This window comes from Lepisosteus platostomus, chromosome 9 (genome assembly GCF_059453375.1).
Source record: "Lepisosteus platostomus isolate fLepPlt1 chromosome 9, fLepPlt1.hap1, whole genome shotgun sequence".
Lineage (NCBI taxonomy): Eukaryota > Metazoa > Chordata > Actinopteri > Semionotiformes > Lepisosteidae > Lepisosteus > Lepisosteus platostomus.
Genome location: NC_142619.1, coordinates 30,202,467 through 30,218,362, shown reverse-complemented (window position 1 = coordinate 30,218,362; position 15,896 = coordinate 30,202,467). Strand labels below are relative to the sequence as shown.

The window sequence follows — 15,896 nt, the reverse complement described above, 5'->3', positions numbered from 1 at the left end:
AGATATGAACTTCATTCTGATGTCCTTTTCTAAAGGTAAATATTTAATCACATGACACTTTGAGTTTGATAGAATTTTGTGCATTGAAGTCGAATCTCTCATATTAAAGTTCCTGTGACACACCAGCCTCCTTCTATCGCAGTGCAGTACATATCTGAAATTTCTCCTTGACAACATAGGTGGTAATGTATTTAAATTCATAACTGAAATTCTGTTCCTACTGCCAGGTATCCTTTGCAGACATATTTCTTGATTAAGCAAGGGGTGTTATTCATAAACCATTAACAAGACGCTTCAAACAGTCACTGAAAGTAGGGGTGATACCCATTCACTGGAAAATAGGTATACCCAACCATAAAAACACTGAAAAACAAACTAGTAAACTATGGGATCATCAGCGTAACAATATTATATTAAAGGAAGAATTTACAAGAGGTAGATCTTGCTTAACATAGTTGTTAGACATTTATAACAGAGCATACGACGTATGCTCAAATTAGGGTGAGGTCATTGATTGAGAACCACAGCTCTTCCTACATTATTTCAGTGATTCACAGTAGAAACTAGTATGGTTTGTAATTACTCAAGTTTGTAGTAGTAGTAATAATAATAATAATAAATACCAAAACAGAGTGTTTAGCAAATTTTGTAGAAGCTGCAAATGAATTTCAAGCTACATGGAATTGAAGACAGCACATAAATACTTGGCAGGTGAAATGTAGTGTAGACAAGTGTAGAGTGTCACATGCAGGTAGCAAAAACAAACTATAGATATAAGTGGGAGAAGTTATGATAAGATTAAACCTGTAGAATTCAAAATCAGGGATGTTGGATGTTAAGTTAAAAATGTACAATTTGTACAATGCACTCCTGTATTGCTTGAGTTTAGCCTTGAACAAGAAGGGTTATAAGGGCACTAGAAAATCGAATATACAGTATCCATTCTCCTCTGAGATGTCCTGTGCATGCCCACACAGTCTGGTGGTAGCTGCTTGAACTGCATACGACTAGGAACAGTGGGACTCCAGAAATACATGACATGCCCAAAATAGATTGGACAATGGGCCAAATATATTAAAAGATTATAATAGAAAATTATTATTGGAACTAAGAATTGTAACTCTTTATTATTATCCAATCTACAACATAGGTCCTTATTGTAACCTGACAAATATGCAGGTAAACTAGGATGTTATAAAATTGACTATGTATTTCTATAAACCACTTTCACAGCCAGTAGAATAGATGATAAATGATTTAAAACTTTCCGTAAACACCTTCAGTTAATCCATAAAATGTTTCATTAATTTGTCTGATGTCAAAACTATTACCTAGCAACAGTCATCCTGCGAAGTGGCATGAAGCATTTGGATTTTGTCCAAAACTCCAATTCTAGTGTATGTATTCACAGTACATGATATATTAAACTCTGTAAGCTTCCCAAATAAGAGAGATATTTAAGCAGAGTTGCCAGAAGCCTTGAAGAGATCTTAGGGACAGGACTATGGACTTCCTGGCAAAGATCAGACAGTGCTTGATGACGAATGTACTACCATTTAGGATAAGTTGATGGAGACATACAGTATACACAGTACATCTTCAGACGTAAAAGAAAGGACAGCTTCCCTCACCACCTTCAGTGAACAATTTTTTAGGACTGCTTTGATGACTGAGAACTGAGTATGGTTCACTCAGACTGAATGATTAGCATATCAGCAGGAATACAATTGTATTTGAACTTTTTTGTTAATGTACTCCTAATTGTTGGATTTGCAAATCAAATTCCATCCCAGCCTAAAATGGTTTGGAATCGGGTTATATTTTGCTTAAATGGAAAATACAAGGCCCCTTTATTGGAGCTTGGGAAGTAACCATAAAATATCTAAACAATACCTTGAAAATGAAGTTATATTTAGACTATTTTCTTCAAAGTCACACAATTCACAATTTTTTTGTGTTATCCTGAAAGTTTTTTTAAACCACTGGCTTCCTCTGTTATGCATTCAAACAACTATTAAAATAACAGAGATTCTTATTATACTCCTTATTGATAGTGAACATAACAATGATCTTTTTTTCAGCCTGCCAGTCCACTTCTTGGAGCTAAACTAAGAGATCTTCCTGTTCCAAGAGTTTTACCATAAATGGAATTACTATTCGCCATTCTTTATATGGAATTTAAGCAATGGCTCTCTGTAAAAACATGCATGTTGAATAAATAAGATATATTTTTACATAAATTACAAGTATCTGGTCATTTTTAAATCAATTGTTTTGGTTTACAGTATAAAACAGTGATTAATACTTTATAAGACAGCATTATAGAGTAGCTCTCTACAACTCATTACAGTGTATATCATTACAATGCATTTCAGGAATTTATTTAAATATAATATAAAGTGAATGTATTTTTGTGCAGACCGTGGTGTTTTAATTTGGTGTCCCAATATGCTTTATGACTTTTAAAATGTGACAAATCAAGTTCTCAGTCATGCTCTTCTGCATCCTTTATCTACAGTATAGGAGTCTGGTGGGGCGAGTACTGAAAGTGGAAATTCTGTTTGAATTCCTTTGAATCATGTAGTAAAATGTACCCACAGGAAGAACTTTATTTTTCACTGATTATGCTGAAAGATGCCCTTCTGCCACTTTTGCTGTTTAAAAATATTTCTTAGGTCGCTCCCTGAAACACAGATTTGGCTTCGATTCCTCTTTGTAATTGTCAGCATATGTCAGTGCTTATCTCTTTCATTCAGTATGTCTGCGGTGGACATACTGTACTGTTACATGTTTCAGAGCAGTCATACAGTACCTAGCCTGCTCTTCATAAGGGTACTTTCATTAAGATGAAATTAGCCGTGAACACCTGTACAGCATCTACAATTTACAGGCATTGTTAAAGTTATAATTTTTTGTAATCTTTTATATAGAATAGGAATTTGTACTCTGACAGGCTAACAAAAACAGTTTGTAATAGTAATAGTTTTTCAAGCAGATTTATGTTTATGTATGTGTGCTCATATATATATTCGACACAGATGGAAAAATACATATAGAAAACTGACAAAAAATCTAGATTTAAATGTAAGTGTATTTTCTGTTATAAAACAATGGTTGAACATGAGTACTTTTTCTTATGGGAAGAACTATAGACATTACAAGAATAAATAAACATATTGAATATACTAAAAAGTGGTATACAAGTGGCAAAAACAAATATATAGTATATGTATTTGCTATAATATATGTTGATTTCTAATTACACATTCGCCTTACATTTTATTGCATTACATGTGGACCAAACATCAAGCATTTTCTGTAGATGCATGTAGGAACACAATAAAGAGCTTTGTTGCTTTTCAGCAACGCCTTCTGTGAAGTTCTAAAAATAGATATTACTCACGCTTTCTAAGGCTTCGGAGCTTATGAGCTTTTCCCTTGGAAAGTGGTGCTTGATGTTTTGACGACATACTGAGTATCTTGGATACCACCTTTGTTTTGAAGTGCGTCCAGATGTTTCAAGCACTTGAAACTTGCAAACACTACTTAAAAATGATTAGTATGGTCCCACATCTCTTAAACATGTTTTTGTCATTTTAACCTATTTTTACCTAAGCTTAAATACAAAACCTTCCTGAGAAATATAGTTTTTCCTTGGTAAACCCAGGTTCTTTCCTTGACCTAGACACTTCCATAGAAAAGCTTAAATACTTCCCAGTAGACCTAAGGAGTCGCAGCTGGAGATGGATATAAAATGGCAAAATTGGAAAGCCTGAACATTGCCTCCTTGTATAGACATTACATGAGCCAAACAGCCAGTGTCCATATACGACAACTAACATAAAATGTATAAGATTCTTTTTTTTATCAGCACTTTCTTCTTCTATTTGGACTGTTCTTAAATTGCAAAGTACAGAGAATTCACTAATATCTTTGCAAAACGTATCCAATAGCTGTCTCCTCTTCTAATGCGGACACTACTGTCTAAGTGTGATGACACCCTAGTATGATCGTCCTTTTTATTAGGAAAGCCATTCAGGCTCCCTAATAAAGAATGTACTGAATATATATAGTATATTATCTGAGAGCACCCCCTTTAGTAGACATGCAGCCACTTTCTTAAGTATTGTAAATGTTTGAAAAAAGCAATGCTTCTCCAATTATTCAAAAATAAAAAAAAGCAAACGAATACGCGTTAAGACAGATGCAGGGCGTGTTTACAAGTTTCCTTGTTAGTGCCGCACCCACTGACAAGGCCCACATCCCACAGCCAGGTGGTTTTGTTATCTGCTGTAACATCTGAGAACTCCTGACTTCCATTTTTGTCTAAAGATGCCCTTCTGAATCCAGATATCAAAGACAGGAGACAGACGGTCACAGCCAAGCTTAACTGATGCTCAATTAAAACAGGCCCCTTCGCTCTCTGCACCTGCATCACTGCTTTCAACTAGATTGCCTCTCATGAGTAAGAGTTGTATTATTATGATAGCTCTGGTGTGGTTAGTCACTGTTCTGTCAAATGAAAGCTAAATACAGCATCAAATTGCATTGGATGAAGCATGGGCTTATTTAATCTGTACTGTGAAGGTGAAGCTGTGCTTATATTTCATATAGTGTACATTATAAGCTACCATTTTACTTTGAAGCTTATTCAGAAATTAAGCTTTCTCTTTTTGAAAATGTGAGGTTTTTGAGTCTCATGCAAGATGCTGTTGGAGCTTATCACTCCCAAACCCCTATAAAGAATAACCTTTAAACAGTTTAGAAGAGAAGAGTGCTTTCACAAAACTTTCAATGGGAGATAGAGCACCAAAGGATTTTATGAGCACATTCCAAGCAAAGAACGTTTTAGTCCTACTGTTAAGCAGAGCAATCAAATATTGTTTTACACATAAAAGTCCAAACTTCATATACTGTTTAACTTAATGACATTACAAACTTACAAAAAATATTTGGGATGAAACAGAACATCCAATATCTTGCAAACGTCTCAAAACCTACAAAACTAAAGACTTAAAAAACACAGAAGTAAAAAAAACTGGTAAAAATCAACATGGACATTTTCTAAAGTTATAGAATAAATCAATGACTTCAGGAAGGTAGACATATCAAATTTAAGACCACAGTTGTAAATTCTTTTTGTATTTGATATTTTTGCTTTACATATAACATAAGATACAAGTACAGCAGTAGCAAAATAAATGTTAAATATTAAGATTACTTTAACATTAATGAATACCATACATTAAGAGACAGATACAGAGGGCTAAAAAGGTTTAATCATAAAGTTGAATAAGATTAGTTATACATGTAATACACATTAGGGTAGACCTAACAAAAAAGTTTAGATTCTGATATGAGGTTGACATACATTTTCTGCCTTTCGACTGTAAGACCTTATTATTCAATATTATGCCTTGAGTGAAGAATGTTTATTCTCTTTATCTATAGTGTCACTGGGCATTTACTTCCCTCCTGAAACCAGAGGGAGAGATTAATATAGGTTAAGTCATTGTGCTGTCTTTTTGGAAGGGTGAGAAAGCTGAAAGCACAGCTGTAAACCCAACACAGATGTCATCTAACAAAAGCATATGAAAGATGTTGTAGTTATGAAACTCATGAAGCATGTTAGACTTTGTCTTCACATCCCACATCCCACACACCCAGCTTCTATTTTTTTTCCTTTAGACTTTTATTGAACTCTTAATTCAAAATGAAGTCTGTTAACATCATAAATCAATGTCCACATAAATATTTCTGACTATCATAAGACTGAAATGGTTTTTGTTTCTTATCCTTGGTGAGAATTGAACTGTAAATCAAGAGTGAACATGACAATAGACAGTCCACATGGGACAAAAACATCCAAGAATCAGATGCTTTATGAATGTTTCAGTCTTTTTTAGGTAGGATAGTTTTGTTTTAACCTGCTTGGTTAAGGGATAGCCCTCTGGCTGTAGAGCAAGGAAGATTGAGCCCCATTTGGAGAGAGGAGTTGAAGAACCAAGAGGTAGCAGCAAGGTGGAGATGGGGTGGATGAGGGATGCAGGAGACAAATACTGTATGAAAGGAGATCTTTGTGTTAGATATCCATTACTAAGTTCTCTAATGATTGTAATTAGGAACAGCTAGGTGAAATTTACTTCTTGTTGTTATTTCTGTCAAACTTAAGTTAATAACTTCTATGAGTTTGTCCGCTCAATGAATTATGCTGTGGTTAAGTTACGTCAGTTTTGGATAGGTGCAGAGGAAAGACCTTCTGTCTTTGTGTTACACCAGTAAATATTAATCAAGCTGAAGGTCTTGTGAAATTAGTCAAAAGATACTAAACGGTAGTCTAGAATTCTAGAAGATTGGTGGGACTACAATGAATGTAGTGCATGGAGCAGTGTATGATCAGCAAAAGAGCAAGAAGAGGTTAATTCCGCATTGAAAAAGTAAACTGGTATTACAGACATTCTCTCTGTAGAGCCATCTTTAACTGGAGAACATCCAGTGCCTGATGTGATCAGGACAAAACTCAAAGTGAACTCTATATTTCATTGGGAGCCAGTGTAATTTAAAGAGAACAAAATGTATGTACTGATGCAGAGTAATGAGATGTAAAATTCAGAACATACTGAAGTCTATTTAGTGCCTTAGAAAATACCCCTGTAAGTAAAGCATAACAGCATTCTAGAGATGATTAAACTATAACATTTTCTGCATCAGATAGAACAAGGGTCTTAACCAAGAAACGTTACACATGTGGAATAAAGATGCTGTTTTAATTTTCATGTGTTTAAAAAGTAATGGCAAATTTCCAATTTCCTTTAGGAAGAATACATCTTAGTAGTATGAAACTCTGAAGTCACCAGCTTTGCAAAGCAGTTGGGAGTCTGTGAGCACAACCTCAGTCTTATCACACCTTAAGACAGTTCTGTTGGGTCCATATCAGGTAGGCACCTGTACAGTAGAACTACAGTAATAATATCTGATTTGGTGTGCAAGTAACTTTTGAGTGTAATCAGCATAATACTGTCATGTAAAACCATGATATAATCTTACCAAGAGACAGGATTAAAAAACACTAAAAAAATCCAAGAACAGAACCCTGTGGTGCATACTGAGTGGGAATGAGTGGGGCAGAATCAGTAATATAGCCAAGGTTTATGAATTGGCTACAGGTAGCACAATACGAATTAAAACAAGGGAAGTACCAGTGATCCCTAGATAATGTTCCATGCGATCCCATAGGACACTGTGATACAGTATTGTGTATATATAGTATATACAGTACATATAAAGCCTTGAAAAAGTATTTAGACCCTTTGAAAGTTTTCAAGTTTTGGTGGATTACAAATGATAAATGTCTTTTTTCAATCAGTATTTTTATTGCAAACCCATGTGCTCAAACAGAAACCTTTAAAAGAAAAATTAGTTATGTCATCAGATATCCTAAAGACAGTTAAAGAAAGTCAAAAACTAAAATATGCTGCTCGCATATTCAGTCTCCTGTGCTCTGGTAGCTCTAAGTTGACAGAAATAATTGCCTTACCATCGGCCTCTGCCTGTGTACCATTGAAGTGACATTTTACTGGATAAAAAACAAATTCTGTTTAAGGATCATTGGTCAGGCAGTGAATCTGAAGGAAAGGTTTGATAAATGAAGACTAAAGAGCATTCTAAGGAAGTTAGAGAGAAAGTGATAAAAATGCATAGGTCAGAAAAAGAGCACCAAAAATAAGAAAGTGTATAAATATTTCAGATTTTGTCCTTAAGATATCTGCTGTGATAGAACTAATTTAATTTTTTTAAAACTTTTGTTTGAGCATGTGAGTTTGTAATAAAAGTACTGGTGGGAAAAAAATGTGTATTATTTGTAATCGAGCAGGATTTGAAGACTTTGAAAGGGTCTGAATAGCATTGTAAATATATCAAAAAGGTACCCGAAGGAGAAAAATACTAAGTAACTCAGAATCAGAAGTCATCAGCAAAATCACTTACGACCTCAACAAGAGGCTGTTTCAATTCAAGGTGCAAAAAGCTCATTAGATATAAGATTACAATTGAGCTGCAGCTTCCTTTTCTGGTCGTTCTTGCAGAATTCCTGCAAGAAAAGGCAAACTGGAAATAGAACAATAGTTATTACATATCTAGGGGTCCAGGACAGTTTTGTTTTTAACAGAGGTGTGATAGTCACAGATTTTAAGTGAGATTTCAGGGACTCATTGATGAGGCATACTGTACATAGGTTTCATTATAGCTACAAACTTATTCACACATGTAGCATCAATGGTGATAAATTGAGAGCAATGGAGCTCATGAGAGGAGAGGTCATCATGACTGCATGAGGTTGGGACAGCAGCCAATAATTATTTATTAATATAAATATAATTAATATAGAAAAGATTATTTGTGAAATTATTGTATGAATGTATATCATTCTCATACAGAGGGCAAAAAAGCAGACATAGAAGCTTGCTCAACTGTTCTATTGATGAAGGAGAGAATGTAGTAAAGGATTATAGAAATACTGTAACCCTATTCAATAATATTTGAACTGGAGGAGGATCTGAGAACCCAAATGATATGCCTATAGTCCTGCTGCTGCTGCTCTTAGCCTGTGGAGGGATAGATATTCAAAAAGCTCAAGACATCATCGTGCTGTCTTCATCTTCATGCAGTTCATTTGTGTATTTGGGTCAGAATGGGCAAAAGAAACACAACAACAAGCTTTCATATTAGTCCTCCAATTAATGGTAAGGCAGTGAACTTTATAGTTTGCACAAAAATGAAAATGAAAATGAATATTTATATTTCTATGGGATCACCCATGCCTGAGGGTTGGATTTGTCCTGTATGCCATAACATTGCCATCCCTGATCTAGACTAGATCTAGATCAGAACTTGTGTTAGGATGTGTGACAGACCCCATCCGTTAGTAAGATGATTCCAGGGATCTGAGCACATATAAAATCCCACAAGGATGGTCATTTTAAGGTGCAGGAAGCTTTATTGCAGAGTTTATGCAGGTCTTATACTGTACATAAAACACTCTTTAAAATAGACCCCCTGTTCTCTATTACTGCTAAACTCCTCAGACTCCTATCTACAACTGAACCATCACTAAGTGTGAAAGCATAGCTAATTATAACCCGTGAGAAAATATGATCTACCCCTAACCCATATTATAATATTTAACTGACACCAGTGAAACCATGTACAACTGAAAGAGGCTTTTGAAGGCCTCTAATGTCAGGCTGGTTGTTTTATGATGTTTTATGGCAGACCAGTTGGTTATTGTCAAGAACAACAGGAATCCTCACACAAAACGAGACTGAGCTACATAAAGTGGATTTTTAGCGATCTCCTCCACCAAACTAGTTGAATTCGCTAAATTTAGAAGGTCATTGTGTGTTTAGTATTGATAGGACACAGAGAACTGCCAAGTCCTATAAACTTCTGAAACTTCTGATCTGAAATGCTGTTTAAACAACTGTAGATCGCTAATGCCCATGCCATTATAATTAAAACCATTGTAACATTTTTTTAAAAAGTTATTTTTACTCAGTTTTACAGCCAGCTACTTTATACAGAGCAATGTATTCACTTTATAAACCACCACATGTAAGAAAAAGGGGAAGCTTTATTCAATAAACTTCAGTACAATAAAAGTATTAAATAGCTCACAGATTATACAAATCTTTTAAACAATCATTTAGGAAACAATGCAAATTGCCTATTTTCTCATATTTCTCAAGTTTTAAGTGCCTTAGCTTTTAGTTGTTCAAGACATATCTGCTACATGTTGGTCATTTCAACACTGACATAACATTGAGTCAGGCAAGGTGTCACCTGTCATCAAACACCAACTAGAACAGACCAGAACTAATCTATTTGATTTTGTTTTTTTTCTGTAAATTGCTGAAGAAATTTTTTCTTCATTGATTCCTGACTCTGACACGGCCAGTGTGCCTCTAGGGTGTTTGAGACTATTATACATCTTTTAAACACTGCAGTATAAATTCCCATATCACTAAGTGCAAATTGATAAACATCAGGTTTATTTTGTCTAATGAAAATACTTTGGTGTCTTTTGAGTTAAAAGATTAGTTTCCATTACTTCACCAGTCACCGTACAAAGATGATGATATACCTGTTAAGATTTGACTTTGTTGTTATGTTAACGTAAATGCAGTAATATTTTTTTTAAATATGAAACAAAGATGATTCAAATGCTTCATCAAATAATGTAAAATGACAACAAGTTAAAAAAAAAACATCCATCAGGTTATTCTCTGGTCCATAGTGTGGATATAATAGATTACACAAAATGCAGCTCTACACTGACTTTCTTCTTTTGCCAAAGACATTGTTGATGAGCTTGGCCATTGACTTTGAGCCGCTCGGCCTCCTCCTGTCCTTAACTTTGGAGTTTACACTGGTGTTCCGAATGACCTTTGAGAACATAACTGCCACCTCCTGGAAATACTCTGCTGCTGACAATTCATAAAACTGGCACTTATTTTCTGTTGCCAGCTTCTGCCCTTCCTCTCTGTCAACTTCTCTCATATGGCAGAGGTCCTGCTTGTTTCCAACCAGGAAAACCACAGAATCTGTGTCCCTGCAAGGCAAGAATGCAATCACCAACATTAACGGGATTAATTTTAGCCAATGAATTTGAACTGATGTTCTGAATACTCAAAACGTAAGTGTATATGACATACCGATATCTGAAAGCAGTGTCATTTAATTACATTTGTCAGGGGTGTTGCATTTCATAACACATCATAATAGTCCATCATTTCTGCTCAAGCTGCTGCTTTCTTCCTTGAGTGTGCTTGCTTGGATAAGGTGCTGTGTCATTCTTTGGCAATGACATCACTGATCCAAACATTAGTTAGAAAAAAAATATTTCATTGAAAAGTAGCGATTAATAGATTGCTAAAAGCCTGCTGAAACACAGAAATGTATCGACAACAGTATGTTTGCTGATGGTGAATGTGAATTTTAAGATAGACATTGCTAATCTATACATAAAAATGTCAAGTGGACTATTTGACAAAATTGAAATCATATTTTTCATTTTGTTTACATTTCAGCCTTTAAGCCCGGCATAACTTTCCTTCACGCTAACATAGCCCTTATTAGTCTATAATGAAAGCAAATCACTCTATTATTATCTAAAAAAGAGGTCATACATATTTACCTTTTGGCCACTCCCAGCTGTAGCTCTCTTATCAGATGAATAATGGCTTTTGCAGTTGTAAAGGAGGATCTATCGCTGATGTCATAAACAACCACAAACCCATCTGCCCAATGGACTTGGTCATTAAGGGAGGATTGTCCTTCACACGGCTGCAGAGATAAATGTCCATTTATCATATTTTGAAACTCATTACATTTTCATCCATTTCCATCATTTAAAGTTCTACATACAGTAAGTTCAATTTTGCAGGGTTGATGAATATATTTACATGTAAATGACTTAAAGTGATTTATTCCAGATCCCCTGTATCACTAGCCAAGTGTAAACAATAAAAAAAGAGAAATACCACTAATTTACTAAATCACTAATTTTATTTTCATAGTTGTATCCAATCTGAAGTTGAAGAAAAAGCCATCGTGATCCCGTTCTCTTGACGAGTAGCCAGACAAGCTCCAAGTGCAGGTGCTCGGTGGGACTTGGAGGGATTTCTGAGACAGACTTGCGACAGAGGAGAATAAGTGCAGCTCAAGGGGAAATTAATTCCTTGCCTAGTCAGTGCTTTAGCAGCGATGTTCTAGGAATTGATACTGAGTGTTATCTCAATGTTCTCAAGGAGCTCAAATTGCTCAGCTGGAGGACTGGGGTGTGCCCGATCAATTAATAAATGGAGGCCGGGCGATGCGCCCCGAGTGAGTCTGCGCAGGGGTTCCCCACATGGGAGTCCCCGTGCAAACGTACTGGTCGTTAGGGGCAACACAGCTATGCAAACTGCTCCCAGTCCATTTGAATTCTCTTTCTATGAATTTCATCCAAAAGTGAACACGTTTGAGAATGATCAATTGCTTAGGCAATCGATTCTCCATAAGATTAAGATCTAAGAAAAAAAAAACCCTAAACTAAGGACTGTTACGAGATGAAAGGCTGAAACCCAAGCACGGGGCCCAGGGCATCTTCGGGAGTTTTCGGAGAGACTCGGTGGAAGTGAGGCTGTGAGTGTTGAATGGAGAAACATGAAGCAGGCAGGCTGAATGTTAGAGGAAGGATAGATAGATAGATGAGGAAGATGGGTGAGGGCTGTCCACAGAAAAAAAGCAGGAAGTTCAGTTGAAGAGAAAACCGCCTTAAGGAGACAGACAGTGGGACCCTCTGGAAAATGGCAGAGACCAGCGAATAATGATCTAGGAGGGCTGGCAATAGCTTGCCCGGGAGAAGGAGAGTCTCCACTGGATCAGTGCCGGAACAAAGACATTCCTAAGCAGCTAGATGGAGCAGGTGCTTCTGCTCAGGAAAGCTCAATGTCTTTTCTGATGTACTGGTATTTTACCACTCCTGACGCACTGGAGAGAGCTGTCTTAAATAGCCAATCTTATGGGATGACTGGGAATAAGACTGGCTGCCTAACTGGAAGGCAGGCAGTCTAATAGAAACGTGGACCGATCTCGTCCGCATGGGTTTGGAGGAAGGCTGAGAATTCCTGCAAACCTTCAGGCTGCCACTGGCAACGGCGGGATGAGAGTCGCTCCCAACCAAGTCGTAACAGGACATAGTATATACAACTATATATACAGTACCACTGCATTTTGCCATTGGTTACAAATTATCTGCTGGACAGATGTTAACACGTTTCCAAGGTGCCACCTTCTCCTATGACACACTAAACATACATAAGAGACAGCTGCCATTGCTTTGGAATCTAGTAAAAGTCTAGAATCTAGTCAAAAAAGATTTTTGGGGAATCTTTATGATGTCAAGAAGAGCTTTGTTGTGTTTCCCTCACGTGTCCTTTCTAATCATGCTTCTGATGACGCATCAGTTCTCATCCTTGGTGGAGGTGCCTCGATGCCCAGGTCACTACTCATCTTTGAAGTCAGTCCTGAAGTAATGGAAGGTATTACATTCCACCTTTTTTCTTGGGATCTGGACACTTTACATTTAGGCAAGGCCAGCCTCTTTAAACTGAAATGTGGCGTTAATGCAGGCAGGTGGTGTGATACGGTGGACTCATGATGGAGCAGTGCTCTGTCTTTTCAGACTCAACTAGGTAGCTTGTTTAGGGATTGCAAGAGGTTGTTGCCTCATTTACTGGGGGAGCATATGCCAAAAAAGAGAACAGAAGGCAAATGAAGCAAATTCTGACAATGATAAAATGCAACCCTCAGAAGAACTGTAACCATGTGCCACCAAGTGTGATTTAAGGATATCTCAGTCTTTACTCTTCAATTGAGAAAATGTGTTCTTTTGACATGTAAACCAAAAACACCGTGCCTTTTTTACAGTAACTTGGGAATCACCATTAAGAAAGAGCACTTGAGGGCTTTGTGGCAGAGCCACACCTGAAAGCACCTTAGCCGCATATGATAGCTCTTTCTGATTAATGCTGATCCCTGCAAGTATGTGCTTTGCTTGCGGTAAGCAATTTATTTTACATCTCGCAGATTATTTGACTGTGATTTCAAATGTATTCATATGATGCTGCAGTTTAATATGTAAAATAATTTAAAATTGTCATTGTAATAATAGGAATTTGCAATGTACTGTATACATATGTAAGGGTGTCAGTTCTTGAAATTATTCTGATATGGCTAATAGTGTTTATTAAATTGTTATCTGAATTTAGCAGATTCTGTTATACCTGCAGCAGAGCAATAGAAAATCTGCTGAACAACACTAACAGCTGGGGTATACCCCACAGTGCTCCACTACATACTTCTGCGATTTTCAGAATAAAATACATCTTGAGGCGTACAGTACGTTCTATTATTATCAAAGACACCAGGGTTAGTCAACACCAAAATTGCTCACAGCATCAGAGATACCCTGAAACAGACTAATTTTACCAACGTCACACGTACTGTATGTGGCTTTGAAATTATGTCTAATATGAAATACATCAGCCACAGTTTAAAATTGCACAGAAACAATGCAATGCATGTTTAATACCTTCGTTTCAAACAACCGGTAATCAATCCTGATCTATTCCTCAGCTTTGCGACAGTATATTATGTAAATGTTCGCAATTCACAATTTCAAACAAAACGTATTTTAAAAGCATTTTTCTACATACTCGAGAACATGGGTCGTATATTTCAAGATTCATCTGTCTTCCATCACAAGACACTCGTTTTCTGTATACGGTCTCTGGAAAAAAAAATACAGTAGGATAATGCGGAAGATCATTCTCCGGCTGTTAAGAAACACCGCTTATTGCAAGGAACTGTAGCTATTGAGTCAATACAAAAAATCAGTTTAAAAGTAACCACTTGTATTTGTTTTTCACGTTTTGTAAAATCATTGATTATGAATTAACTACCTGTAGCATATTACATTTTTCGTTAAGGAATCAATATAAAGGATCAGATTCGAACAGTTTACCATACAAAACTAAAGAGTAAGAAGTTGAAGGTAAGTAGGTCTTTATCACAAATACACATACTGTATGAGAACAAGGACGGTTGTGCTACTTTATGGTTGGAATGACCATGTTATGCAATTTAGGAAAAAATGATCTAAAAATAGCATTTGAGTTAACCAAGAGCAAGCGCTTATATGAGCATATGCACTGTCAGTTTGGTACGTTCCTTATTTTTAGGAAGTAGTACTAGAATATGTGTCTTTCTTATTATACGCCTTGTCTTTAAATATGGATTACTAGGAAAACTGTCGAAATGTTCAAACTTAAACTAGAAAGCAAGTCGTTTAAATAATCAAAATACTACTTACCCGAAGAAGACGCATACTCGCCAATAAATCGCTTTGTTAAGAATCGCACAATCAGGGCTGCGGTCAAACAAAAACAGTATTTTTTTTAATTTCACATGAACACTCGCTCCTCACATAGTTTGTAACGAAAAGTCTGATCACTTCTGTAAATATTAAAAGTGCACAATAATAATAATAATAATAATAATAATAATAACCTGACTTTCCAACTCCCTCACTTCCCAGCACTGCAAGCTTGATATCATTCATAATTCTGTAGCTCCCCTTTGCTCAGTTGAAACAATTTATTGGCCGCCCTTTACTTGAATCGTCGTTTTTCTTAGTAAAATAAATCCGAATCCTTTGGGGGGCAGTTTAAGTGTATACGAGCCTATCCTGCAACATAATTTTTCAGACTACGTAAAGAAACCATGAAGCAACTCAGAAGCTTATGCATGCTTGTTCTTCCTGTCGTATTTGTTCTTGCCTGTCCCTGACTCAGTTCTCACTGAGATGATTAGGTCCCTTGCTTAACTCGCAGGTTAATACTGCATCAACCCCAGCCTGTTTCGTGTCGTCACAATGACGAACTTTTCTGGGCAGTAAAATAGACTACAGAATATAAGTTATTCTGGATCTAGAGAATGGTCTTTTTCTTTTTGTGTAGCGGGATGGGAGATTTTTGTTTGCAATAATCATTGCGGTAGTTTAACGAGTTGGGTCTATTGCGTAATTGTGCTTTCAGTCCAGCCTGTCTGGACCAGAAAACCTTCTTTTCTAGGTTTTGCAGTAAAAAATAACATTTAAAAAAATGTTTTATCCTTCTCCATTAACACCAGTGGAGAGATTTTCTTCATTGGTGGTTTTTTTTCCAGGAAGTCCAGGAATTTTAGAATCCTTTTTATAAGTGATCAGCTCCAAAAAGATGAAGAATTTAAGACAGATACTGTACTAACATACAAATACTAATTTACTGACATGTTACTTTGTGTGTGAATAATCTCAA

General features: G+C 36.3%; 1 protein-coding gene across 1 annotated transcript; it reads right to left on the bottom strand.

Annotated features, from left to right (window-relative positions):
- Positions 1–9,610: 9,610 nt before the first annotated feature.
- On the bottom strand, positions 9,611–15,444 carry rergla (RERG/RAS-like a). Its single transcript, XM_088644672.1, has 5 exons — positions 15,109–15,444; positions 14,912–14,968; positions 14,256–14,329; positions 11,192–11,340; positions 9,611–10,606 (listed from the first exon to the last, which is right to left on the bottom strand). The coding sequence occupies exons 1-5, from the start codon at positions 15,158–15,160 to the stop codon at positions 10,324–10,326; spliced, it is 615 nt and encodes a 204-aa protein (XP_088500798.1). The 5' UTR covers positions 15,161–15,444; the 3' UTR covers positions 9,611–10,323.
- Positions 15,445–15,896: the final 452 nt, after the last annotated feature.